The sequence below is a fragment of the Stigmatopora argus genome, chromosome 2 (genome assembly GCF_051989625.1).
Source record: "Stigmatopora argus isolate UIUO_Sarg chromosome 2, RoL_Sarg_1.0, whole genome shotgun sequence".
In the NCBI taxonomy this organism is placed as follows: Eukaryota; Metazoa; Chordata; class Actinopteri; order Syngnathiformes; family Syngnathidae; genus Stigmatopora; species Stigmatopora argus.
In genome coordinates, this window is record NC_135388.1 from 14653760 (window position 1) to 14680268 (window position 26509).

Genomic DNA, 26509 nt, shown 5'->3' on the forward strand with positions numbered 1-26509 from the left:
CAAAGGTGTGCATACAGACACCATTTTTATCATTGCTGTCTGACATAAAATTGGAATTTATTAATTGAGGTCAATTAGGATTACTACCCAATTTTTATTTTATTTGGTAAATGCCAGAATAAAAAAATGATCCTTTTTTGTTAGATGGTTCTGTCACGTCTGTTGAACCTTCTAATACAGTAATTAGCTTCTTGGGGTGACATTGGGAAGTAAAAAAAGTCAGCCAACACATCACAAATATAATTATCGTCCTCCATAAGTATGGCCGATTTCTGAGTAAATTATCGAGAGGCCTCTAGGTGCCGAAGTGGGAGCACTTTGTTAAAATACCTGTTTAAGATGATAAGAATGTGTCACTATAGTTTCAGTGCAAAGCCTATAAGGCACTGGCTGACAGGTACACGGCTTATCTGACATGAGACATGGATGTCAAGCAGTTTATTTTGCACGTTATTATTTGCTTTACGTAAATTTTTAATGTTATTTATACCTTATTTGTAAAATCTGATTTATCTTTTAACTTATATTGTTGCTCTTTTTTTTAACTTTCGAAGTTGTGTTGGAATGTTTGGTTGTATTGGATATGTTTATAGGTTTTTGAAATTTGAATATAAATTAAGTAAACTTCTACTGCCACTTCGATACACACAAAAGTACCAACAAATTGGTATCGTTGAATACTTTGGCCAGGGGGGCTGCAGCACTCTTGATCTCATCACCCCATTGAGTTTAAGGGCAGACCTAAAAAGATAATCCATTCATTCACTTTCTGAACTGCTAATCCTCACAAAGGTCGGGGGGTGCTGGAGCCCATCCCAGCTGAGTTTGGGCACGCGGCAGGTGACACCCTGAATCAGTGGCCACCCAATCGCAGGGCACAAAGAGACAAAGGACAACCATTCACGTTTAGAGTGTCCAACCAGCCTACCATGCATGTTTTTGGAATGTGGGAGGAAACCGGAGTACCCGGAGAAAACCCACCCGGGGAGAACTTGCAAACTCCACACAGGAGGACCGACCTGGGATCGAACCCAGAAACACAGAACTCTTAGACCCCTAAATATCTGACTTTAAAGAAAGTATTGAAAAAAGGGAGAACAATACTCATTCACGTAATATTTGACAAATATGAACAGTTTTGTTGATCCTAATTTAAGAATTTAAGGTTTCACAGTGGGTAAAATGGTTTGTCTCTATATGTGATGGTACTGTAATGAAATTAATGAAGTTTTTTTTTCTAATGTACAAACTGCATTACATTATATCACAGGTTGCAGCATTCTTATGCAAAACAGTTACTTTGTGGTTTTGATGTTTATTTATTAAACCAATGGAAAACCATCTGTTGAACGTCTTGTTTTAGTGGATAGTGGCTTTCTTGTAATTCGACATGGCAAAATAAAACTGGAACAGAGGTGGTGCATGAATATGTAGAAAGGATGAATATCTAAATCTTGGCCGGTTATGATGATTTTATGAGCAAACTCAGTTTTCTAGAATCGCTAAAGACAAAGAAAGTACTCCGTAAATACTGCGTGCGCTTGAAACATGTTAACACCTTAATTTCACTCTAAGCGTTTTTTAGAAGTCCATCATCCTGCTAGTGGCAATGTTCCTGACTGGATATCTGGTATGAGAGTGCTTCTGAAATTATACAGTGCATACTTAGAAGCATTGAAGTCAAATGAAAATTAAATTTGAACACAACAATTTATGACCTATTAGAAAGTAGTATGTAAAGCTTCCGCATGATACACATGTTTAGAAAAAGGGAGGACTTGTAGACACAAGGTGTAGAAGGGTGTTTAGTTAATCTTTTATAGCTTAATTGTGCACACGCAGCTTGTAAACAGTTTGAGCTGTTGTATTCCTATGGATAAAGAGCTGTTTACTTTGTGCTCACCGGAATGTAACAAATCCAGTTTTCGATAGTTTAATTGCATTACTTACTAACACAAAACAGGAAATACGTAGTCATGCATGTTTAAAATGTAGTAGGAGGAAAAAGAACGAAATGCACTATTAGATCATCACTGGTAATTACAGTAATCTTTCATGTCTAGTTTAAATGAAGGGCTACACCTTATTTAATAAACGGGTGGAAGGGGGGAGGGGTGGTTAGCGCATCGACCTCACAGTTCTGTGGTCGAGGGTTCAATCCCAGGTTCGGACCTTCCTGTGTGGAGTTTGCATGTTTTCCCCAGGCTTGTGTGGGTTTTTCTCTGGGTTATTCCAGTTTCCTCTCACATCCCAAGTGGAGGATAAACTTGGTGTAGAAGAACATAATCCTCTACTATTGTCAACATGGACTTTGCTGGCCAATTCAGCATACATCTCACCCAATGGGAGTTTCAATGGCACAGTCAACCCTCTCAACAACCAAGACAAGAAATACCACTCCTTTGAGCCAACATTTCAACGATTTTACTCTCTCTACACTCTTTTCAGGGATTATTCTGCCACCTTTTGTGCCAGACTCCAATAACATTGACAAGGCTTGAGCTTTTACCTCAGTTAAAAGCGTGCAACTGGAAGAAAAAGACACTTTAAAAAAAGAGTTGGCCTCTGGGAACATGTCCATCATTTGGCAGAAGGAGATGCTCGAGATGGGAATATATCGTGTGCGGTCGTTTGATCGCCGGTCTTTTGGTCGCCGATCTTTTGGTCGGCGTCTTTTGGTCGGCGGTCTTTTGGTTGCCGGTCTTTTGGTCGCCGGTCTTTTGGTCGCCGTCTTTTGGTCGCCGGTCTTTTGGTCTGCGTCTTTTGGTCTGCGTCTTTTGGTCGGCGTCTTTTGGTCGCCGGTCTTTTGGTCGGCGTCTTTTGGTCACCGGTCTTTTGGTCGCCGGTCTTTTGGTCGCCGGTCTTTTGGTCGCCGGTCTTTTGGTCGCCGGTCTTTTGGTCACCGTCTTTTGGTCGCCGGTCTTTTGGTCGCCCGGACCCAAACAACGTGCGACCAAAAGACCGGCGACAAAACAAGGTAAAACAACACGGTCTACGCATCAATAAAAGCCAACAATGGCCCTGAGCAGTTTCACTGAGCGGACGTGCGAGTGTATAAGAGTTTGTATTTACATGCGTTGTCCCTTTAGAAGCTACGTCAGTCAGGGTCTTAACAAGTTCTCCAACAAAAAACAATAAAAGTCCGGGAAATTCAGAGCTTTTCTTTAGCCTAATAATTAATAGGGCATTAAGTATGACTAAATAATAATTCGCAGTTTGTATTCAGGGAATTTGAGCAACGATTTAAATGGTAATTATCAATAACCTTCCGGGCGACCAAAAGACCGGCGACCAAACGACCGAGTACCGGAATATATAGAGGGTTGACCGTGTCGGGCCCGGCGGGGACCTTCTCAAATGACTTGCGATGAGAATCCACCCTGGAACAACCGGACCACTCGTCCACCTGCTCAATGTCATGAAGGAAAGGAATGCTCTGCCTGGAACTGTGGATGTGGATTTTCCTGTTATGTGCAGTATTTGCTGGGTATTTTGCATTGGAATACTTGTGATTTCTCATTGTATTGTTTTCTTTTTAATATCACTTTGTACCTCTTACTGCTAGGAATGTTGCAATGGACTTATTCAATACATGCATCTATTTGATTTATGTTATGATTTTAAAATAAACTAAAAACGTATAATATCTGTCTCAAGTTAACATCATAGTCTTCATTATCACTGGTCTCTCGACTTACATCAGCATCCGCGGATCCCCCAATAATATAATACATTTATAATGAACAAAGATTTGGCATAAGCATAAGTAGGTCCTGGCTTTTTTCCACAACCGATCATCGGTTACAATGGCTAAATTCTGCAATTATGGTAGCTTAGTTCACATTTGTCCAGTAAACATTGTACACTAAGAAAATACGTAATTAAAGCATTCTTGCGTGCATCGAAAGGTTTAAGAAATCCAATATGGTTTTGTTATTATTGTGTTATTTATCTTTGTTCCTGTGCTCTTGAATCAAGAAAATGAGCTTTAACGTTTCTCTTCTGGATAGACTGACCATCAGGGGGTGCTGGCAGCTCAAACTCTGATTCAAGCCAGCAGCATCATGAACAGCCACATAAAACCACCCTGCTGAGTCGGATTCATGTAAGATGCATGAGGTCGGAAGTGAACACTGGGTTGAACTAGGGATGCTGATTGGTCAGCCTCTCTCTCTGTCTGTTTCGCTCTCTCTCTCCAAAAAAGTTGAGACTTCTGAGCTCAGGTTCAGGTATGATGAATACTCCTTTTGGAGGCCAAACATGATTGAATGTGCATCATGCTTTGTTTGTGAGTAGACACCTCAGAGGACGTAGTATCCGGGGATAATAGACAGGGACAAAGCGCGCAATAACGACGACCAATTTTTTTTAAGATCAATTTGAGAATTTATCCACCTTTTTTTCATTACCATTTGTGTGAATAAAAATGCAACAGCCAGAAGCTCAGCCGGTCACTCAGCCACCAGATACTACAGAGATCCTCGATCCAGAAGGTACTGTCTGATATGTTCTCTTTAATTGAATCCCCACATGATTAGTACTTTTTAACCTCAGGAAAGTTGGGAAAATATAACCAAAATAATATTGTTTTTAGTGTATGTTTTGATTCTCCACGGAGGGGCTTTTTTGGGGTGGGTCTGGTTTGCTGAGGCAAGGTTGGTCATACATGGAGATCTGTTGCAAATCAAATATTCTGGCTTGGCTTTGAACTGTTTATATTGATTTTTACATTTCAAATTAAAAAAAAAAAACTCAAACAAAGGGGGAAAAATAATCTAAAATGTACTAATAAAAAGAGGATGAATAGAGTTCTTGCCAGAGATGTATAACCTACTAAATTTAAATTACTATTTTCTGGCACTGCTTGTGAGTCACAGACTTTTAGATTTTTTTGTGACCACAAATTTCTTCTACAATGTCTCCTCCATCCACAGTTGCTTATGTGCGGAGGAGAAAAACAGCTCTTTGGATAACTGTGGCTCTGCTGACTCTGTCTCTGGTGGTGTTGGCCGTGGGTTTGATTTCTCTCACTCGCACTGACAATGTTCCAGTTGCTGGTTATTACCCAGGCATAATTGTGAGTGGCAAGTGTCTTCTCTCTACCTCCTCATAGTATACCTCAATTTTTACAATCTTCCCCTAGTTTATCAACTTGGACCACCTTTGCTTTATGTCCTAATCCAGTTGAGTTTTGGGGCATTTCTGGGCATCGTTGGCATCCACCTGGTAGAAAACCGCAGGCCGATGGTAAGTTGAACTACGTATTATGTACATTTGCTTATGTGGTCCAAATTGGGATAGACTTACCCACCAGACATGGCACTATAAAGTCTTTTGTTGGCACTGGTGTGTAACCCGAACAATTATTGAAAATGACCAAATGTAACATACGCTTGAGTTTGAACTTTAATTCACATTCAGGCATAAAAGCATAAAATGTGTTTATCCTTTCAGTACAATAACTGCAAAACACACTGCATATGATCGATAAACAGAAGGGATAACCTTGAAAGTGAAAGGATAACCTTGAAAGTTTATCTAGTACATTTTAGGGTCATATATAGTCGATACTGACTTTTTGACTTCCAATCCAATTCAATTTTTTTAAAGATATCTTGTGCCGATACCAAACTGATTGCCATATTTTTCGAGCAGTAAAAATAATAGAAGAAATAATATGATGCTTAGACAACAAATCACATTTTTTCTCTTGCCAGTAGCTCATCAGCAATTTTGTCATACGCAGCTGGGTATGATGACAATTAGGCTTTTGTCGAGTCAATGATGATGACAAAGCCTATGTCCGATTATTATTATTATCAAGAAATGCTGTGTTTGCAAACATTACTCGATGATCTGTAACTACCATTAGTTTCAAAAAAAAAAAGTAGTCGCTCTCTGCAAACATGTTTGCCTGGTGCTTTGATTCACTGGAACTTAAAAGCACAATAGAACTGAAAAAAACGAGACCACTGGATCGGATCCGATCTCATAACCAAATCCAATACTGTCCGATACTACAAAAATAGCTGTTTCGGTGATATTATTCTGGTACTGTCATTGCCTGGTAATTGTTCCACTATGAGGAAAAATGTGATTACTTATACCCCTGGTAATGTGTTCTTGTCTCTGGTCCCTGTCCATGACTGCATTGGGATCTGTATTTCAGTGGCCAGAGTGGAAATTGAATTAGCATTGGTTGTTTGGGTTGTTGACCTGGACAGCCACACAGTTTAAGTGCTTGCCTGTGTAATATGAGGCATACATATGTGATCGTGTTGCTACGTTTTAGCTTCTGGTCTCATAGGGTTTTGTGATTTTAACATTATTGTTTTCCACCCAAATAACACTTGTTTATTTACTTTTCTATAACTGGCCTCTTCTGAAAACAAGTTATCCTAATGCAACAATTATTCAGTTCACATCACTATTCAAAGACACTCTAACAGGTAGAAGTGCTGTTACCTAGCTCCTTGAACAGTTTTAAATAAAAAGTTTAGACAAAATGGAGATATATATTCATTAAATACACCCGATGCCTTCTTTAGCAATGGTGAACTTGACCAAGTGTGTGTGTGCATCTAGTAAATTTTTCATGTTGTGTGGCGGCTCAGATAGATATGCTTGTCAGTGTCGTGTATCTGATCAAGAGCTGAGCAAAAGTGCAAGAAATAAACCGACAAGTCAGCACGTCAAGCTTTTGATGCTAAATGTTCGCATATAGGATGGCCAAAAATTAAACAAAATCCAAAAGGCCAGCAAGGTGGATGAGCAAGATCATTTATTTAAGATCTGTGTCATATGAAAATTAGATTAACTAGTGAAAATCACTTGGGTGCAGCCAGAGTATACACATACACATATTTTTAAATGTATGTAGCAACACTATGTCTTGTGGATTTGACTTTACTTTGCAGTAGTCTGTGTTTGAAACTTTAATAGGTCTTGATGGGATTCAGGCAGCCTCATGCAGGTGTCCGCTTCCCTTCTGAGACTTTTACTGTAAGATGAGAACTACCAGGTTGCTCCGTAAAGAACACAAAATGTAGGAGAGTGACAAGGGCCGATGGGCAGCATGAAGCATCTTCTGACTCCGATACACTCTGACACATGAGCTATACTATAGTAGTAGTATCTTTAATTGAAAAGTTAGCTGTTCTCTTATATATATATATATATATATATATATATATATATATATATATATATATATATATATATATATATATATATATATATATATATATATATATATATATATATATATATATATATATATATATATATTCTGGGACTAGCTAGAGTTTGATTTTTATATATATATATATATATATATATATATATATATATATATATATATATATATATATATAAATCAAACTCTAGCTAGTCCCAGAATAGTTCAGGGGTAGAAGCTGAATGAATGATTCCACTTTTCATTCATGGTTTACAATGTCTACAAATCAGTTAACAATGAATAAAACTTATTCATATTTCATGGTAAATTACACCACTTGGGGATCTTATACATATATAAATCTACGTTCCTAATGTAAGAAACTAACCCATTCAACGTTGATTTGAGCATGAATTTTTTTCTCCTCCATTTTATCTCACCCTGTTCCTTGCTTCTTTTCGACACACTAGTTTTTACTTGATAACTTAACGCTTCAGCAAACTGGTGTTCTCTTCTCGGCTCTAAAAGGCTCTCCTTGACATCCGCACTATATTTCACAGACAAAAGTCGGCCCGGTCACCTTGCAGCATGAAGCGAGGAACTGTATTTTAGCTAAGCGGCAATAGGATGTTCAATTCTTATTACCTGTGCTGTTGTGCTCCATCACTGGACCAGTGAGCACTGCAAAAGACCTTGTAGTGACTTTAGTTACAGCTTGTATAAAACACGTTCACTTCAAGGCAGCTCATTCTAGGTACTTCAACTTGCTGCTTTCCATGGCTCAAGCTCACAGAAGAGGGCAGATTAGAGGCTCTATTTGGAGTGCGTGGATGTATTTTATTTGCCAACAGCTGCCGCTACACTAATGTGAAGTCATGCATTTGTCAAGCTCCATTGTCTGTCCTGCTGGCCTCAGCTCCCACTTGGAGCCCATAAAAGTCGAGGCATTTAAACAGCTAATGAAGTGAAGAGTCTGGCCTGGGAGTAGATAAAAAAAACCTACCCTCAAAGTTGATCTTTATTCTAAATCTGGCTGTATTCCCGAATATATATATATATATATATATATATATATATATATATATATATATATATATATATATATATATATATATATATATATATATATATATATATATATATATATATATATATATATCTCAGTAGTAGTTGTAGCAGGGTAAGTAGTAGTAGCAGTTGTTGTTGTCATAGTAGTAGTAGTGGTAGTAGTAGCAGTAGTAGTAGTACTGGTAGTGGTAGTACTAGTAGTAGTACTAGTAGTAGTAGTGGTCGTGGTAGTAGTAGTAATGGTAGCAGTAGCTGTAGCGCTCATAAAATTATAATTTCTCATACAAGATTTGAAAGCCATGCGTCAAAAGACAATGACCATATGAAGGGATTGATTAGTAACAATAAATAGTATAATTGTGTCTTAATGAAATATTCATTTTATTCTAGAAAGCTGGTTGTGTGTGTATGTGTGGGTGTGTGCAAGCACGGGTGTCTCAGCTCATAATTGATGTTTTCTCTTCAAAATGCACTCTTCTCACAAACTACCCAGAGTGCACCTGTCTTTTGGCAGAACATGATATCATGCATCAGACAGCAGAGAACAATATTTGCATATCAATTTGTATCCTGTAATATATTTTAAGCTCATGAAATGAAATCATATATTCCACAACAGGAATTTTATGTTTGTTGCTGGATAACTTTATATGATGTAATAATACACAATATCTCCCTCTTATTGCTCATCTGTTCTCTCCAAGCTCATGGCTTCCATTATCTTCATCAGCATTGGAGTTATTGCATCCTTCTTCTGTGCCATCGTGGATGGAATCATTGCATCAGAATTTGTGGTAAGTAGCATCAAAAAGAAGGTCTATAGACAACACTTACCTGACTTTAGATACTAAAGATACATTCCAAGTCAGTCTAGTTTTTTGTGGGTTGGCTGGATGTCAAACCAATCAACACCTTCCTATGGAACTTCCCTGGGTGTGACGGTAGAAAAAATATTTTTCATAGTTCCTATATGTACCCAGCGCTTATTGAACTGTACTCACAGTTTAGTATTTGGTACTCACAGACCCACAGTTTAATAATCTGTACCCACAGTTTAGTAATTAGTACCCACTGTTTAACCAACTGTTTAACCAACTGTTTTCACACATTACTACCCACGGTTTAGTAAACTGAGTACAGTTTACAAGACTGTACTCACATATTATATTATTAAACTATAACCACATTTTAATGATGACCTGAAGACAGTAGTTACCCAATTTTTCCCTGGAAAACCAGATTGACCTGCAATCTAAAGTAACTTCTATAAAATAAAAGCCAGGATAGAACATCAACACCATCCGTGAAGAAAATACTACTACATTTTTATTAACCAAGTATTCAGTTCTTTACTAGAAATGTACATAGTGTAGGAATACAAGGAATACAGTATAATAATGTTCTGGGTTTAAGGAAATGGAAATGAGCAGACCTTAGTTTGGCCCATCAACCCAACAAGCTATATAAGATGTGCTTTAATGAGTGAAGAGTGGGCCAAAAGCAGTTTCAAAAGCTATTCAGCCCCCTGGCACTGAATTGCTGATATTGATCAACAATACTATCAAAGGACGCTCACAGCTGCATAGGACAGTAGAATTTATATTCATTGCTTCTTCAAGCCTCGCACAATGAAATCATTTAATGACCTCGTTCATTCTATCATCCTGGTGCAGGAGGCCTAAAACTGCTGCATTCACACTAATATAAACTCGCACATGCTGTACCCAAACCTGGAACAGTTAGACTAATATTTGTCATAATTTTTATTCAAGCTAACAAATAGAAGTCTACTCTACTGTTTTTTTTGCATTAATCCTCCCACAGGACATACGACCTTTGCAAGAGGACATGTGTGACTTTTACACCAGTGACTCTGGCTATGCTTATGACAGCTACTACACTGAGGTGAAATATATACACACACACAAACACACGTGTACACACTATGTTATCAGGTATTTTGATATATATTTTGATTCTGGCCCGGCGGATTAGTGGTTAGCACATTGGCCTCACAGTTATGGGGTCATTGGTTTGATCCCAGGTTGGGCCTCACTGTGTGGAGTTTGCATATTCTCCCCGGGCTTGCGTGGGTTTTCTTCGGGTACTCTGGTTTGCTCCCACATTCCAAAAACATGCATGATAGGTTGGTTGAACATTCTAAATTGCCCCTAGGTATGAGTGTGAGCGTGAATAGGTCAGCTGGCATAGGCTCCAGCACCCCCCATGACAATGGTGAGGATAGGCGATTCAGAAATTGAATGAATATTGAGGTTCTTTCAGTGGGCACTGTTCATATAACATATTGAAAAGTTGCTGAAGAAATAATAATTTATAGTGCTTTTGATTATTTAATGATCAAATCTTGGTGACCTGGGAATGAATGTTCATTGTCGTTTGATTGCTGTATGAATTCTGTACCATAAACTCCAGCCAAAGCTTTTAATTTACTGACACCTAGCGGCCGACTGTCTTGACTACAGTAACACAAAAATTGCTTCATCAACTGTACATTAATTAAACAGGAACAAATTCTTTCGAGGAGATTGATGTGGAAAAATACAGAATTCAATGCAACAAGTGTATATATCTGATTCAGTTAAATCCACCAATTTTCAGGTGACATGCCGTTCCTTCGACAAATCTTGCAAGCTCAAACTGAGAAGCAACACCTGCTTCTGCTGCTACCTTTACAACTGTGAGAGGTAACATTTGTATCACACACCTTCTTCCCGTGAACTGCACATGCATCTTTTGTTATAATCAGTATTTACAGGAATATTTTCTTTGAAACGTTACAGCACTGATTATCACCCTTCGTACTATGAGTTCACGGGGGTCAGCGGTTGTTGGGACGTGATTCACCTCCATCGTCTTCTGTGGGCCTCGGTCGTTCTCAATATCATTGGCCTCTTTCTGGGAATCATCGCAGCAGCCATTCTCGGGGCTTACAAGGACATGGTGAGAGATCCGAGCAATGTTTTAGGGGGCTTTGAAACCATAAATGCATCCAGAAGAACAGCGAATTTGACATTTAGCGGCACAGATCCAGTCTCGGTGAAATGAACACGAGTCCTTCACTCTCACTATGCCAAATGATCAAAACAGGTATTATGTGAACCAGCAAAATGTAAAAATCATTGGATTTACTTGCTTTTCCTTATGATTGTATTCCATCACCTTTCTCTGTGACACCCCTGTTTTGAGACTCATTTAACAGAATAGTGAAAAGTCTCAGAATTTATGGGCACGGTGTCATTTGTGGTTTTACTTAAATCCAGTGTGAGTGACACACACAAGTATGACTATAGTATCACTATTTTTGAGCAAATTTGCAATAATATCACAAACACATTTTATTCCCGGGATTAAATCTAAATGATACCTTAGAAAGAAGGCAACTCACAAGTATTACTATAGTATCACTATTTTTGAGCAAGTTTGCAATAATGTCACAAACACATTTTTTCCTCAGGAATAAACCTAAATTATACACTTGAAAGAAGGCAACCCACGTGCAGTTTTTGCTTGTTTTGATCAAGTGCATTTCTGATCTCATTCCGAAAAATGCATGTTTGTTTATTTGAAATTTTATTGACAATACACTTTATAGTGGCCACAAGTCCGCACTGAGCAGAAATATATGACCATCTCTAAACTGTTCCCTGCAGCAGAAGCCTGCTCCACCAGTAGCGCCAAGCCCAGCGCCACCTCCCCACATCCTGTACAACCCGACCCAGCACATGCTCACGTATGCTGGCTTCTGTCCAGGGCAGAATCTTCCTGCCTACCCCAACTATCCAGTGCCAGTGCAGGTACAGTAGGTCACAGAGTCAGGGTCATTGTTTAGCAACGCTAACTCAAATGGGCCACAATGCAAGCAGCAAGTTTGTTTCACATAAGAATACTTTTGTGTCATAGAGGGATAAAAGACATTATGAATGGTTGAAACTCCAGAGGATGGCGAAGGTCACGTGATCTTATAACCAAAACTATTAATATTTTGCCTCTTTTAGAGCATAAAATCGCAGTGTTTATATGGCATACAGGAAAAATTTATGTCGCCTGAGGTGAAAATTCCTTTTGCCCTCCAGTTTTAATAATTTTGCTAGACACACCACACACATAGCCCATAAATACACACATGCACAAACAAAGCCTTAGTGTAATGCATTGTGGTTCTTCATCAGTGCCAATTGCAAACCACACAACCAAAGCAATAATCACAGTTGCATAAACTCCTCGCCAGTGCTAACAGTCATTCATGATTGAGCCTGTTTATTTTCGTAAGAGCAAAATGTGCTGGTGTACCCTTTGAATTGGTTTTCAAGTACCGTATTTTTCTCACTATCAGTTACACTGAAGTATAAGATTTGCAAGTCAAATTTTGCGGGGGTTGTATTTTTCCCAAAACAAGATTAGATTATTACTTTTTTTTAAAATTATAACACATAGAACAACACGCTAAGAAGGTATAGTAAAGGACTGTATGTTAACCCCACACACTAATGTTTTTTTCAGCACCACCATTTATAAACACTACACAACAAATTTCTGCAGGTGAAGTTTATGACTTGCTCCTGTCAGTCGGTGTGAAATAACATATTTATATAATTTGCACCTGAGTATAAGTCCTATGATCCACCGTCAGTGTGACTTACAGTATATAGTAGTTTGAAAAAATACTATACATTTCATTGATATTTGGGTGTCCTAATGACATTTAGCCAACAATTCCACCACCTTTCACAGTCAAACAACATTTTCCAGGGACCTACTACTCCCCAAGTGATCCCGGAAGGGTGTTCTGAAGAAAGCCAGAGTCAGCCACCCTCACAAGGTACCACCCAGGAACCTGGAGGCAGCTTCATGCTCACGCCCAATGCGCCTGTCCTCTTTGGATCATCAAACAGCTCCTTTGAAAAACCTCCTCCGTATGCATACTGACTCCCATCTTACCCCAAAACATAACTTTGGAGTCCTAAATTTTTCCCTCTGAACCTACACCTTTGATAGAAAACCATGTAGCTGAAGAAACCACCAATGTTCTTGTCTGCTCTTAGAAATGAGAAAGATGTCTGTTTATAAAAGTAGTGAACTTAGTTGATGTCTATTGAATAGGCCTCAGGCATTACTAGTGTATCAAATGACATCTGTTTCTTGCAGTGGTGGACCGACAGGGCCTGCAAGGCCTTCTCTGCTGGCCTAAAAAATATCTGAATCACAGACTGATGTTAATTATATTTTGGCAATGAATACTTATTAAATCATTCCAAATTGTCTGTCAGATTCCTTTCCCCTGGTTGTGCTGCTTCCAGATGTGTTTTCATATTGCCCTAAAAATAAGGGATTTCTCCTTGCAGTAATTTGAGGCAAACCACAATACAATGGCTATACTATTGCAATTTATTGATGGTGCAGATGTAATAATCTGTAAAACGGAAAGTGATGCTCATGGCACTAGTAGGTGAGGCTGTAGTTATGATCAGTGGTCAGAATCATGTGTCATCCTCACATCACATACTTCCCTATTTGCATAATCATAACGTAGCTTTGGAAAATACCATTTAATCATTGGTCATAGAATTGTTTATTTTCCTTTTAAATACAGTTTTCACCCTGGAAGATTACAACTTTATTGTAACATTAAACGCTGAGCTGTTAAAAGAAAAAAATCTACATTGCAATATACAACACATTCAAAGAAAGAAAAAAGATACGCGCAAAAAAAATGTTTTCTGGTATCCTGGCATTCATTCACAGGAACTTATCAAATCTGAAACCAATGCGAAGTCAAAATAATACTTGGAGCCCTTTGAAAAACACAATGCTCCCCATTTTTTGTTATTTTTTCCTACTGTATTTTGGTTTGTTTAGCACCTACAAAATGAAGAATTGAACAATGATTCAAGAATGTGCTTCAATTGCTCTTAATCCCATATTGTGGGAGAATTACAGTTGGATCTTATTTTGTATGAAGAATATTGATATGTTGGGAAGACAACCTCGGTGAGCCTATTGTAAAATGAGTACGTAATTCTGTCCTAAAAAGCAATGTACAGTCGAATCATTTACAAACTCAGTATAGTACAGCGCAATTGTTTTGCTCACAGTAGCTTGTATACTTTGGATACAGTGCTCTTTCTCTATTACACAATTAGTCTCCTCATAATTCCTCCTCACGTTTCTGTGATCAATTTCTGTAAATGAAATGAAGCAATTTTATCAGTAATGCGGTACTGAACCAACAGGATTTCCAGGCCTCTGTACACAAGCAGAAAGCAAAGTCCACGGTTCTGCTATTTCTACCATTCAGTCATCTGGTGTGTTTCAGCTGTGACGCAATTTACCTCTTTTTAGAGTGCTCAGATAGGCACAAAGTAGATTGCAAGTAGGCATGGTGAAGTTGGAGATGAGCTCATACATATCTACCTGCAGTCCTGTGCATAGGTTTTCTACAATAAACTAAATGGTTTGATGGAGGGAGGGCCGAAATATGACAAAACGCTGCTTTGTGAACTAAGCAAAACAGGACCACAAGTAAATTCTTGAGGGCTTAGCACTAGGAGGCGGTAGACGAAAAATTCCAACCTTGATCGATGAATGGGACATTGTTGGCCTATATTTCTTAGACTATGAAAATGTCTTTGCTAGTGCCTCGGGGCAGCAAGCACCATTGTGACAGCCAAGACAAAAGGACGGGGTGACTTAACCCCAGTTGGACCGTAATAGGCTGTCATGACATTTCAATCAAATAAGTCTTCTCACTCTTGAAGGCTTGCTCTTATAAATATTCTGGAAACAATCCCATCCCACCTGCTTCTGGATTTATTTTGGCAGAGCGTTGTGCAGGTTCACTGGTTAGAATCCAGCAGGGGGCAGGAGTGTGAGCGAATGTCATTATGTTTGTAGATGGCCTGGTCCAGGTCCAGAATTTGTCCATTAACTGCGACCTTCATGCAGCCGCTGTAGGGCGCCGACACCAGCGTGGAAACCAGAGGAACGTCTAGGGGAGAAAGTGTGAGTCAACCATTCATGTTCTTATCCACGCAAAGAAAGCATGTCATCCATAAGCATTCCATGTCACAGTTTCTCAAAACTTTTTTCAGGGACAGTGGTCATAACTACAGTGGACAGCTAATCAAAACTTTAAACTTTAACCCTAGAGAGCAAGCGACTATATTTGCTCATTTAAAAAAAACCTTAAATAGTCTAGCAATTATTACTATAGAATTTTTATTACTCATCCTTATTGTATTTTTATATCTTATATAAATTGAGTAAAAACAGAAATACATACTGGTAACAGTCCCAATTAACACCCTAAAAATTATTTCCACCCCTCCAAGTATTCAACTCAGTTCATGCCACTTATTGATTGACGTTCAATTAATTAAAAACGGGACGACTATCTATGAATGCTCATGTCAGCCAATAAGTTGAATTCATATCTTAAAGAGGAATACAAATAATTCCTGCATCAAAGTGTTAATGCTTGTTTCAAACTCAGCATGCGTAACAATGACTCACCGGGGAGTCCTCCGACAAAGGCGCTGGAGGGAGAAAGAAGGTCAACCTGTCCGTCTTCACTCCGTCCAGGCTCCCCGTCGATGTAGAGCTGCGTACTGTTGCCCGAGATCTTCACCTCAATTTCATGACTCTCGCCATCACAGAGGGGCGCTGGCGAGCTGGCGATGACTGCGCCACCTGCTGTTACCAAAACAAACTAAACAGAGAGTTTATTCTCCGATGAAAAACTTGAATGAGACCTTCAAATCATGATGATCGTTCCATTCAGCAGGACTTACGTCTCGCCACTCATCAGTACCAGGGTGATAGTCAGCTAGAGCAATGGAGAGGGGCACGGTGTCTTCGTGAACGAGAGCAAAGAGCACCCCGATGGCGGTAGTTGGATAAAGGGTTAACTGGATACTCAGGTTCTGTGACTCTAAACACGGACAAGAGTGAAGTCCTGTTAGATGAAAAGATTTAAGGAGCTTGTACTCGCCACGCACGAACACGCTGCCCACCATTAGTGAGGTTGAAGAAAGCAAAGCCTGTTCCGGGGTAATACGCTCCTGGGTTCTCCGTGCTAAAACACTGAATGTTCTCGTTGGTCATGATGCTTTCTTGCATCGATCTGTCTTCTCCGGTCATCCAGCGCCACTCTTTCATACAGCCATCCAAACGGGGGTTCATCTAAAAAATAAAAATAAAAACAGCACAGGTTGAGGATGAGCACGCAGAGGCTTATGAGGAAATGCGAGAGCCAAAGCAAAACCTTGCTGACGAGGCTGGTCTCCTTAAAGGGGATTCCTCCCACGGTGAGGTTGAGCTCGTGCATGTCCTTTTTGAGAGTGAAGAGGTCACCGTTTACGGCGATCTTCATCACGGCCTCCCTGTCAATCTTAATCACCAGACTCCGTCCCTGCTCTTCTACCGAAATCTGGTTAGAAACAGAAAATCAAGCAATTAGGTCCAAGTGACCAGCACGGCAGACGAGTCTACTTCTGGTAACATGTGCCAGCCAACCTTCCTCCACTGGCCGTCATTGACGAGGGGTCCGCTGCTCGTAACCCGGCTGACCGTGCCGTACTTCAGCTGAAGTTCCAGTTTTCCTTGATGAATGGCAAGCACGATCCAGGAGCTGTTCAGGTGACCTCCGGCGAAGAAGATCACCCCCTCAGAGTCGAAGGTACGGAAATCAAACTCTGAGGAAAAACTACAGCGAGGGGCAGGAGTTTAAGCATGAAGACAAATTTGAATCTTGAAGTAGTATTAATACTATCAATAATATTCTCCATGACGTTAGTAAATTAAACATGGCAAAAGTATTTTTCTCATCCTTCAACCCAACTACTACAGTGGACAGCTATTAAAACATTTTTAAATCTATAAAGAGCAAGTGATTAATTTTGAAAATTAACTTATTAATTACTATTACCATATTTTTCTGGACTATATAGTAAGTCGCATTATTTTCATAGTTTGGCTGGGCCTGCAACTAATTCTCTGGAGCAACTTTCATAGTAGTATATGTTTTGACGAAAGTTTGGCGACACTCTTTTTCCTTGTCGACGATAATGTCAAATATTTATTCATCTTATTAGACGTGCTTCATAACTGAGCAAAGAATACCCCGAGATTTGGTACAAACGTAAAGCTGGCATGCAAAATGACTTGAATGGCTGGACATCGTAAGGCTTTTTCTTTAAAAAAAAGTGGTCTATGTAAAGTAAAGCTTTTATTTGTTTAAAAAATAAATACTATGTATATATAGTCAGGCTTTTTTCTTTAAAAATGACCATGTATATTAAGGGTTTTTATTAAAAAATGACCATGTATAGTAAGGCTTTTTTATTTTAAAAAAACGACCCTGTACAGTAAAGCGTTTTTCTTAAAAGACGACATAGTATAGTAAGGCTTTTTTTCTTGAAAAATGACACAGTATTGTAAGGCTTTTTTCTTAAAAAAAAACGACATAGTATTATAAGGCTTTTTTTTTTCGTAAAAAAACGACATAGTATAGTAAGGCTTTTTTCTTAAAAAACAACATAGTATAGGCTTTTTTCTTTAAAGACGACATAGTATAGTAAGGCTTATTTTCTTTAAAAACGACACAGTATAGTAAGGCTTTTTTGTCTTTAAAAACGACATAGTATAGTAAGGCTTTTTATTTACAAAAAAGACCATGTATAGTAAGGCTTTTTTCTTAAAAAATGACCATGTATAGTAAGGCTTTTTTGTTTAAAAAAGACCATGTATAGTAAGGCTTTTTTTCTTAAAAAACGACATAGTATAGTAAGGCTTTTTTTCCTAAAAACACGACATAGTATAGTATGGCTTTTTTCCCCTAAAAAAACGACATAGTATAGTATGGCTTTTTTCCTTTAAAAAAACGACATAGTATAGTATGGCTTTTTTTCTTAAAAAACGACATAGTATAGTAAGGCTTTTTTTCTTAAAAAACGACATAGTATAGTATGGCTTTTCCCCCCTAAAAAACGACATAGTATAGCATGGCTTTTTTTCTTGAAAAACGACATAGTAGAGGAAGGCTTTTTCCTTAAAAAAACGACATAGTATAGTATGGCTTTCCCCCCTAAAAAACGACATAGTATAGTATGGCTTTTTTCCTTTAAAAAACGAGATAGTATAGTAAGGCTTTTTTTCCTAAAAAACGACATAGTATAGCATGGCTTTTTTTCTTGAAAAACGACATAGTAGAGGAAGCCTTTTTTTCTTAAAAAACGATATTGTATAGTAAGGCTTCTTTTCTTAAAAAACGACATAGTATAGTAAGGCTTTTTTTCTTTAAAAAATGACATAGCAAGTAAGGCTAAGAGAGTCGGAGAATAAATCTGACTTCTGATTCTTCACCTTCTAGTTGTTGCTGTGGTCCACTGGCAAAATCATTGGGTCAGAACATAAGGCGGGAATCAGGAGTGAGTTCAATTCCACTCGTTGCAATTCTCAAATTGTTTATTGATGTAATAAAAAGGATAAATACAACTTCCAACTTTACAGTGGTGCAGTGGCAAAGACAATGGGTCAGAACTTCAGGTGGACTCAAGTTAAAATCAGAAGTGAGTTTGATTCCACTCTTTGCAATTCTCGAATTGTTTATTGAGGTAATTAAAATAACAAATATAACTTCCAATCACATCATTTCAGAAGACACTGTGGTCCAGTGCCAAGAACAATGGGTTGAAATTGAAGTTGGACACAAGTTCAAATCTGGAGTGAGTTCAAGTCCACTCTTTGCAATTCTCAAATTGTTTATTGAGGTAATTAAAAGAACAAATATAACTTCCAATCACATCATTTCAGAAGACACTGTGGTCCAGTGGCAAGAACAATGGGTTGAAATTGAAGTTGGACACAAGTTCAAATCTGGAGTGAGTTCAAGTCCACTCTTTGCAATTCCCAAATTGTTTATTGAGGTAATGAAAAGGATAGATATAACTTCCAATCACATCATTCACAAGTCACTGTGGTCCAGTGGCAAAGACAATGGGTCAGAACTTCAGGTGGACTCATGTTCAAATCAGGAGTGAGTTCAATTCCACTCTTTGCAATTCTCAAATTGTTTATTGAGGTAATGAAAAGGATAGATATAACTTCCAATCACATCATTTCAGAAGTCACTGTGGTCCAGTGGCAAAGACAATGGGCCAGAACTTCAGGTGGACTCAAGTTCAAATCAGGAGTGAGTTCAATTCCACTCTTTGCAATTCTCAAATTGTTTATTGAGGTAATGAAAAGGATAAATATAACTTCCAATCATCTAATTTCAGAAGTCACTGTGGTCCAGTGGCAAAGACAATGGGTCAGACAGACCTCAAGTTAGTGGATTTGACTGCCATGTGGGAAATGGGGTTCGAATCCCGCTCTCGTTTGACTAATCACTACACTAGTAGTTCAGTAAATGGGTAATCCTTTTTTCATTCAAATAAAGACTTAGTCATTTTTTTCAGCAAAACAATATTTCCGGTCAGCCTTTGGCTGACCGGAAGACAGTTGGGAGGGGGGGTTCCTGGTGGTGTTCGACAGTCGGCCTTCGGCCGACTGCCGACACCATACAGTCGTTGACTGGCGACACCGGGACGTGAACCCTCGACACCCATGTCGCAGGCAGGTGACTTACCCACTACACCACGAGGCGGCCCGCCTATGCATGATTGGAAGTTATATTTATCCTTTTCATTACCTAAATAAACAATTTGAGAATTGCAAAGAGAGGAATTGAACTCATTCCTGATTTGAACTTGAGTCCACCTGAAGTTCTGACCCATTGTCTTTGCCACTGGACCACAGTGACTTCTGAAATGATGTGATTGGAAGTTATATCTATCCTTTTCATTACCTCAATAAACAATTTGAGAATTGCAAAGAGTAGAATTGAACTCACTCCTGATTTGAACTTGAGTCCCTGAAGTTCTGACCCATTGTCTTTGCCACTGGACCACAGTGACTTCTGAAATGATGTGATTGGAAGTTATATCTATCCTTTTCATTACCTCAATAAACAATTTGAGAATTGCAAAGAGTAGAATTGAACTCACTCATGATTTGAACTTGAGTCCCCCTGAAGTTCTGACCCATTGTCTTTGCCACTGGACCACAGTGACTTCTGAAATGATGTGATTGGAAGTTATATCTATCCTTTTCATTACCTCAATAAACAATTTGAGAATTGCAAAGAGTGGAATTGAACTCACTCCTGATTTGAACCTGAGTCCACCAGAAGTTCTGACCGTTTGTCTTTCCAACTGGACCACAGTGACTTCTGAAATGAAGTGATTGGAAGTTATATTTATCCTTTTCATCACCTCAATAAACAATTTGTGAATTGCAAAGAGTGGAATTGAACTCACTCCTGATTCCCACCTCAAGTTCTGAACCAATATTTTTGCCACTGGACCACAGCAATAACTAGGAGAAGAATCAGAAGTCAGATTTATTTTCCGACTTTCTTAGCCTTACTATACTATGTCGATTTTTTAAAGAAAAAAGCCTTACTATATACAGACGCTCCCCTACTTACGAACATTCAACTTACGAACAACGGTACATACGAACATGTCTGCAAATTGCGTTTAAGTCCAAAAATGTTCGCAAGTCCAATTTTGTATTTCGCGCCTTTTTCGGAGTAGTACTTCTTTCCGCCGCTAATACCGACGCCTGGCGCTGTGAGAGCTCAGCTCACCCAGCATCTACCTTCTTCGTTGCAATGCGGAAGTGCGTGAATGTATCTCCAGTGTGCAAAGAACCTTTTTCATTTGTATCATTAAATATCTCATGCATCCAATATTGAATATGGTTGGTAAAAAGCTAAAGGCTTCTATTGAGGGAGTTGCAAGGAAGAGGCAAGCCATTTCATTTGAAACGAGTGGCAATAATAACGAAGCTTGATGCGCGTGAGAGTGGTGAGCGTTTCACGGGCATTGAATCGTTCGACCGTCAGTACCATTTATAAACAGAAAGATCGAGCAGCAGGACCCAAATATTGAACGTTGCACAAAGTTTGCAAATCAATTGAATGATGCCATACAGTGCTACCGCATCATTTATGATGAAAAAAAGAAGAAAACTGTGCAATCGTCATTAGGTCGCTTCTTTTGGCCAGTTTCTAATACATAAATCTCTCTCTCTCTCTACAGTACTGTACATATTCTCTCCATTTTATTAAATGTTTTTTTTTTTCAGTACAAACCAATGCGTGTTACTTATACAAGCCTTAAACATACAAATGCACTTATATAAACCTTCAATATACTTATATCGGCCTTAAACATAAATTATAATACAAAACATAGCACTGAATCAATTTACAAACAAATTCAACTTATGAACAATCGCTCGGAACCAATTGCGTTCGTAAGTAGGGGAGCGTCTGTATATTTCTTTGTTATTAAAACAGTTGTGACATTATGATGTTTTGGCTGTAGTTTTTTTTTATTTTTTTAAAGGAGATAAAAATTGTACGCAAAAAAAAAACAAAATTAATAAGTCCTTTCAAACACTTACCCAGTGTTGATCCTCCGGCGGAAGCGCAGCCTCATCACGGGCAAGCCACTGAACATGCGCCCCAGATAGAGAGAGCGAGAGTTCCTTTTTAGAGCTGGCGTGATACAGGGAGTTATAGCCTGGAGAAAGGGGGGGAAACAAAATAACGACCTTGTCACTCATGCTAGGGTCAGACAAGATAGAACACGCACCATTTTTGTGTTTCACAAGAGGAGACTTTGAAAGTCAAAGGAGTCAGTGGTAACAAATCAAAAGATATTATTATTAGTATTATATATAATATATATATTATTTGTATTTCACCTTACAGCTCCTGAGATCTTGTTCAAGCTTCATGCCCTGACGGCCATCACACAAACAGCGGAAACTCCCCAAAGTGTTCTGGCACTCCTCCGCGCACACACTTTTCTCGCATTCGTCCACATCTGGGAGGTGATAACGAAAGGGGAGATAAGATCTGCAAATGATGACTGATGCATGGACACCTACAGGTTAAGTAAGCTGCAGACTCGATTCAAAACAAACTCACAAAACAAAACAAAAAAGCATCTGCAATGGCTTCTTGTCAGCAAAGAGAGGAATGTAAACAAACACTTGAGACAAGTGGAATTTGACGTGAACCAAGTTATTATCGTTCAACCCCAAATGAATAACCTTACAAGGACATGGATCGTCTGGCTGTAAAAAACTAAACAAGAAAAAAACGACCCATCATTCTCAGAGCGGTTATGTAAACAGAAAAAAAAGAAAATGCTATATGGTTCATATACCAAAAAAATAAATGAAACAACTACTTTTATTTTACTCCCACTCAGACAACATTTTGGCAAAAGTGCAAATGCATGTAAAAAGACAGTAGATGACAAAGAACCTATTACCTACTTTAAAAAGTTCATTTCTAGCAATTGTCTGACATTCCTTTTCTGACCTCAAAACACAGCTGCACCGACACCTGCTGACATTGAAGCCGCTTCTCCAACAGGATTCGTTAAACTCGTGTGTGTCCGTTACACTTACCCACGCAGCTCTGACTCTCATTGTCGAACATGTAGCCCAAATCGCAGAGACATTCGTAGCCTCCTTGGTGATTCTCACAGACGGCTGTTCCGCACACGCCAATGGCATTACACTCGTCCACGTCTTGAAAGGGGACACATGTGGACAGTTAGGTAACTTACTGCCAGTTTCACAAAGAATTAACAACATACCTGTCAACCTCTGCCGATAACTGCCCTTATAAATGATTATGATTTCCCCTTACAAACCCCCCAAAAACCTTACAAACACCGTACGAGTCGTACGGTGTTTGTAAGGTTTTGGGGGGGTTTGTAAGGGGAAATCATAATCATTTATAAGGGCAGTTATCGGCAGAGGTTGACAGGTATGTAACAATGACAGTTTGGGGAAAAAATAAAGAAAGAAAATAAAAATGAAGTCATTAACCCTTTCATGGATTCAAAAGCGGATGGACACTTAAGACATTTAACTCTTTATAAAGCACGTAATTTAAAAAATATATATATATTTAGACCGGGAAGACTGACTGAAGAATGCTCAAGTTTCAGTGCCTTTGACAGCAAGAGCTGTCCAATCCACTTTGACCGGGATGGGCAAATGAATGTTCCTTCATTCAGCCCTCCCAGTAAAATGGTAAGCAATGAGTGCCCTGTAAGGGTTAAAAAAATAAAAAAATAAAAATACATAATTTGTGCATGAAAGGGTTCATAACAAGAGCATCTCAGGTTGAACACACGTCATACATGTATGTCTTATGGCTCACCAACGCACATGTGGTGTCCTCGCAACATGTAACCTGGGTGACAGGAGCAGTGGTAATTCCCCATTGTGTTGGTGCATTCATGGTCACATCCTCCATTATTGTTGCTGCACTCGTCAACATCTGCCAGAGGGTGGGCGGTGTTAGAAAATGGGCCATGTGAACAAAGCAGAAATAGTAGCGCGAATTAGTTTTGGCCTGCCTCTGCAAATGAGACATGTTCACATGATCAAATGTTAGATTTCTCAATGCTCAGCAAGTATTAAATACTGTTTTAGTGTTTGGGACACAGTGCTCTCCAGTGGAAAAGAATCAAGTAGGCAGACTCTTCCATCATTTCCACTCTCGGCGAGGTGGTAAAATGAGTCACGGTGGAAAAGTGTGAATTGAGTGGCTGTGAAGCATATTGGCCACAACCTAACACTGGGCACACTTTGCAGTTTGTGCTCTGACATTGTATCTTTTATTTTCACATCTAAAAGTGGAAGTCTAAACACTCAGCGTATTCAGGGGAGACAGTGTCCTTCATCTCATATCTGTTACACAATATATATAATGCCTTTTGACCTCTAAAGATTGCAGGAATGAAAATCAACCTTGTAAAAGTGGTAAATATATTATTCTTCAACCTAATCATGTAAATGACTCGGTCAAAGTTATGTTTTTTTAAACTAGAAGAATGATATGCACCACAGTCAAGATAATGGCTATTAAATAGATAGTTGTTTTTTTTTTTACAATCAACGGCATCAGCTGTCATGTTTGTTATTACCTGATTTGCCACTGACATTGATAGAGAAACCAGAACTGGCTGCTTTAATGTTATTTAAGGCTCATTTAACACTGATTGACAAACTAGAGTTGCTCTAAAAATGAACTGATTATACTTTAACCACCCAGTAACTTCGGTACATTACCACTTAGAGCACTCAAATCAAGGAAACACATCAACAACCTGTCTACTGTTAGTACGGCTCTAATATTGTATCATAGATTAACAATGACAGCCATTCATAGCAATAGACATACACTCCATTTGAACTTGGACTATTATATTACACATTACAAATTAATTACATTTGAAAGGAATGTAAAAAAAAAGATAGTTATCTGTATGGCCCTGTAGTTACTAGATGGGTGCCATAAAATGACAGAAATGGCTGACGATGAGTCAAAAATACAGTATGTGTAGTGACTTGATCTTTCCACATACATAAAAACCTAAAGCTATAGGGGGCTGCAAACAGTAACTTGAAATCGACGCGTCGTCTGTGGTGTTTCCAATCAATCAAATGTCCATTCGTATTAATGGATTTACTTTTAAGATGCCCAATTCCATTAACAATACACTTAATTATTCTAAACACACTTGCCTTTTATAACCTGTATGCAAATTAACACAATAGGCTCAAAGTTAGGCCACTAATGTCGCTCACAAAATTGTGACTCTCCCGGTCAGCAAAACACCTGTTGAGTAATTTACTCTTCCTCTTATCCCTTTGCAGAGCCATTGTCTACATGCGCCACCTACTGTGGCAATAAGGGACAACAAAAAACAAAAAAACGTGTCTAACAGTAATTATCGTTACAGGCTTGGGGGGAGCCTATCAATTGATTTGATGTCTCTACTTGCCAATGGCAGTGAATGAGTTTAAAAAATCCACAGCAGGAACAGAATACAAGGCTAAGCTATTGAGAGTGATTTGTTTTAAGTGAGGTTAAGACAAGAAACTCCATTCCTAAAATAAAAAACTTCCTCATAATGCTGACAGTACCTTTTTCACAAAAGTTTCCAGTCCAACCTGTGAAACAGTGACACAGGAAGGAACCTTTCTTGTCCTCACAGCGGACGGTGCCTCTGGAGTTACAGGGTGAAGGGGAGCATTGATCTGGAATGTCTAGTAGTGGGAGAAAAAAAAACAGAAAACAGGCAACATGATTCATACTATGGCAACACTAGACATATCTTAAACATTTGTGCATATGAGAAAATAAACAATCATTCATGCTGCCTAAATGCTCTTCCAGTCATGTCTTCCATTTAAGTACATCTTCTGGCACTTAAGAACACAAACAGTTTGCTAAAATTTCTGTTCCGATATCCGTGAAAAACTTTGTTTCCTTTCGGTTTCAGGGAAATCCGTGCAAGTCTGTGCCTGCCAGATTAGATCAGAGTGCGAGTGTGAAGGGCTGGAGGAAGACACAGATGTGTGTACAAACAGATGAATCCCACGCAGTTTCCAAACAGTGGAATAGCAGTTATATCAGCAGTTTTGACATCAAATTTTGAAAAATTACCCTCGCTTGTTGGCAGACAACTACCAGATGTGTGCAGCTACTGAGCTTGAGTTGTATAGTGTTTCGTGCACTGCGAGATGAATAAGAACACAGCCAAAGCTGTCCCTCAATATATCTAACGTGCCGATATCCAGCCAAAAAGTATGCATGACATCATTTTACTGTCAATGGAGGAATGTAACGATCTGAGTGGTGGTAGCGTACCTACCACCCACCACGCAAAGAAGCCAAAGGACCATCTAAAAAATGATTTTTTATTTTTTATTTTTTTAAAAGGGTGGAGAAAGCTTTAAAAAAGGAAAAAGGGATAGCTGTCGTCTTGAAGTAGCATAATATGCGTGCACAATGCACAAAAACTGAGTCATGGCCATCCTCCCCTCCCTCGAACAGAGTGAGATCTGCTTTATACTGATGCAGCAAGTTTTTTTTACCCCACTCACGTCGGACTTTACTCACGTCACTTCTGACGGAGGCACCTGAATAGTCATTGAGTGCGTGACGAAGGAAGGAGGCTCGCACCGAACTGCAGCATCACTGCACTACATCGATGCTGCAGCATTACCAAGGCATAGATTGGGCAATTGGATAAAGGAAGTGGCCTACTTTAAGTGGTAATTAGATTGTGACATTTTGCACTGCAGCATTCGCTACTGCAGTGC

At 38.9% G+C, this 26509-nt stretch overlaps 3 protein-coding genes across 5 annotated transcripts in view; 2 read left to right on the plus strand and 1 right to left on the minus strand.

Annotated features, from left to right (window-relative positions):
- Positions 1 to 4352, plus strand: part of slc9d1 (solute carrier family 9 member D1) — a 27358-nt gene extending 23006 nt beyond the window's left edge. The window contains exon 20 of the mRNA XM_077594853.1: positions 4011 to 4352. The gene's annotated coding sequence lies outside the window, so the exon portion shown is untranslated. The remainder of the gene's footprint in view (positions 1 to 4010) is intronic.
- Positions 4349 to 14151, plus strand: tmem255b (transmembrane protein 255B). Of its 2 annotated transcripts, none has more exons than XM_077594858.1 (9): positions 4349 to 4493; positions 4935 to 5077; positions 5185 to 5247; positions 8950 to 9039; positions 10070 to 10150; positions 10865 to 10950; positions 11047 to 11206; positions 11917 to 12060; positions 12998 to 14151. In XM_077594858.1, the coding sequence occupies exons 1-9, from the start codon at positions 4427 to 4429 to the stop codon at positions 13190 to 13192; spliced, it is 1029 nt and encodes a 342-aa protein (XP_077450984.1). In that variant the 5' UTR covers positions 4349 to 4426; the 3' UTR covers positions 13193 to 14151. The 2 variants fall into 2 exon arrangements, with proteins under 2 accessions (XP_077450984.1, XP_077450985.1); XM_077594859.1 differs by having other exon boundaries at positions 13016 to 14151.
- Positions 13820 to 26509, minus strand: part of gas6 (growth arrest-specific 6) — a 16923-nt gene continuing 4233 nt past the window's right edge. For both annotated transcript variants that reach the window (XM_077594855.1, XM_077594854.1), the window contains 11 exons: positions 25328 to 25450; positions 23556 to 23675; positions 22793 to 22915; positions 22079 to 22200; positions 21776 to 21894; positions 16778 to 16967; positions 16527 to 16691; positions 16276 to 16444; positions 16054 to 16193; positions 15776 to 15971; positions 13820 to 15251 (listed from right to left, as the gene is read on the minus strand). In XM_077594855.1, coding sequence (XP_077450981.1) covers positions 15100 to 15251; positions 15776 to 15971; positions 16054 to 16193; positions 16276 to 16444; positions 16527 to 16691; positions 16778 to 16967; positions 21776 to 21894; positions 22079 to 22200; positions 22793 to 22915; positions 23556 to 23675; positions 25328 to 25450 — 1619 coding nt within the window. In that variant the 3' untranslated portion in view covers positions 13820 to 15099. The remainder of the gene's footprint in view (positions 15252 to 15775; positions 15972 to 16053; positions 16194 to 16275; positions 16445 to 16526; positions 16692 to 16777; positions 16968 to 21775; positions 21895 to 22078; positions 22201 to 22792; positions 22916 to 23555; positions 23676 to 25327; positions 25451 to 26509) is intronic.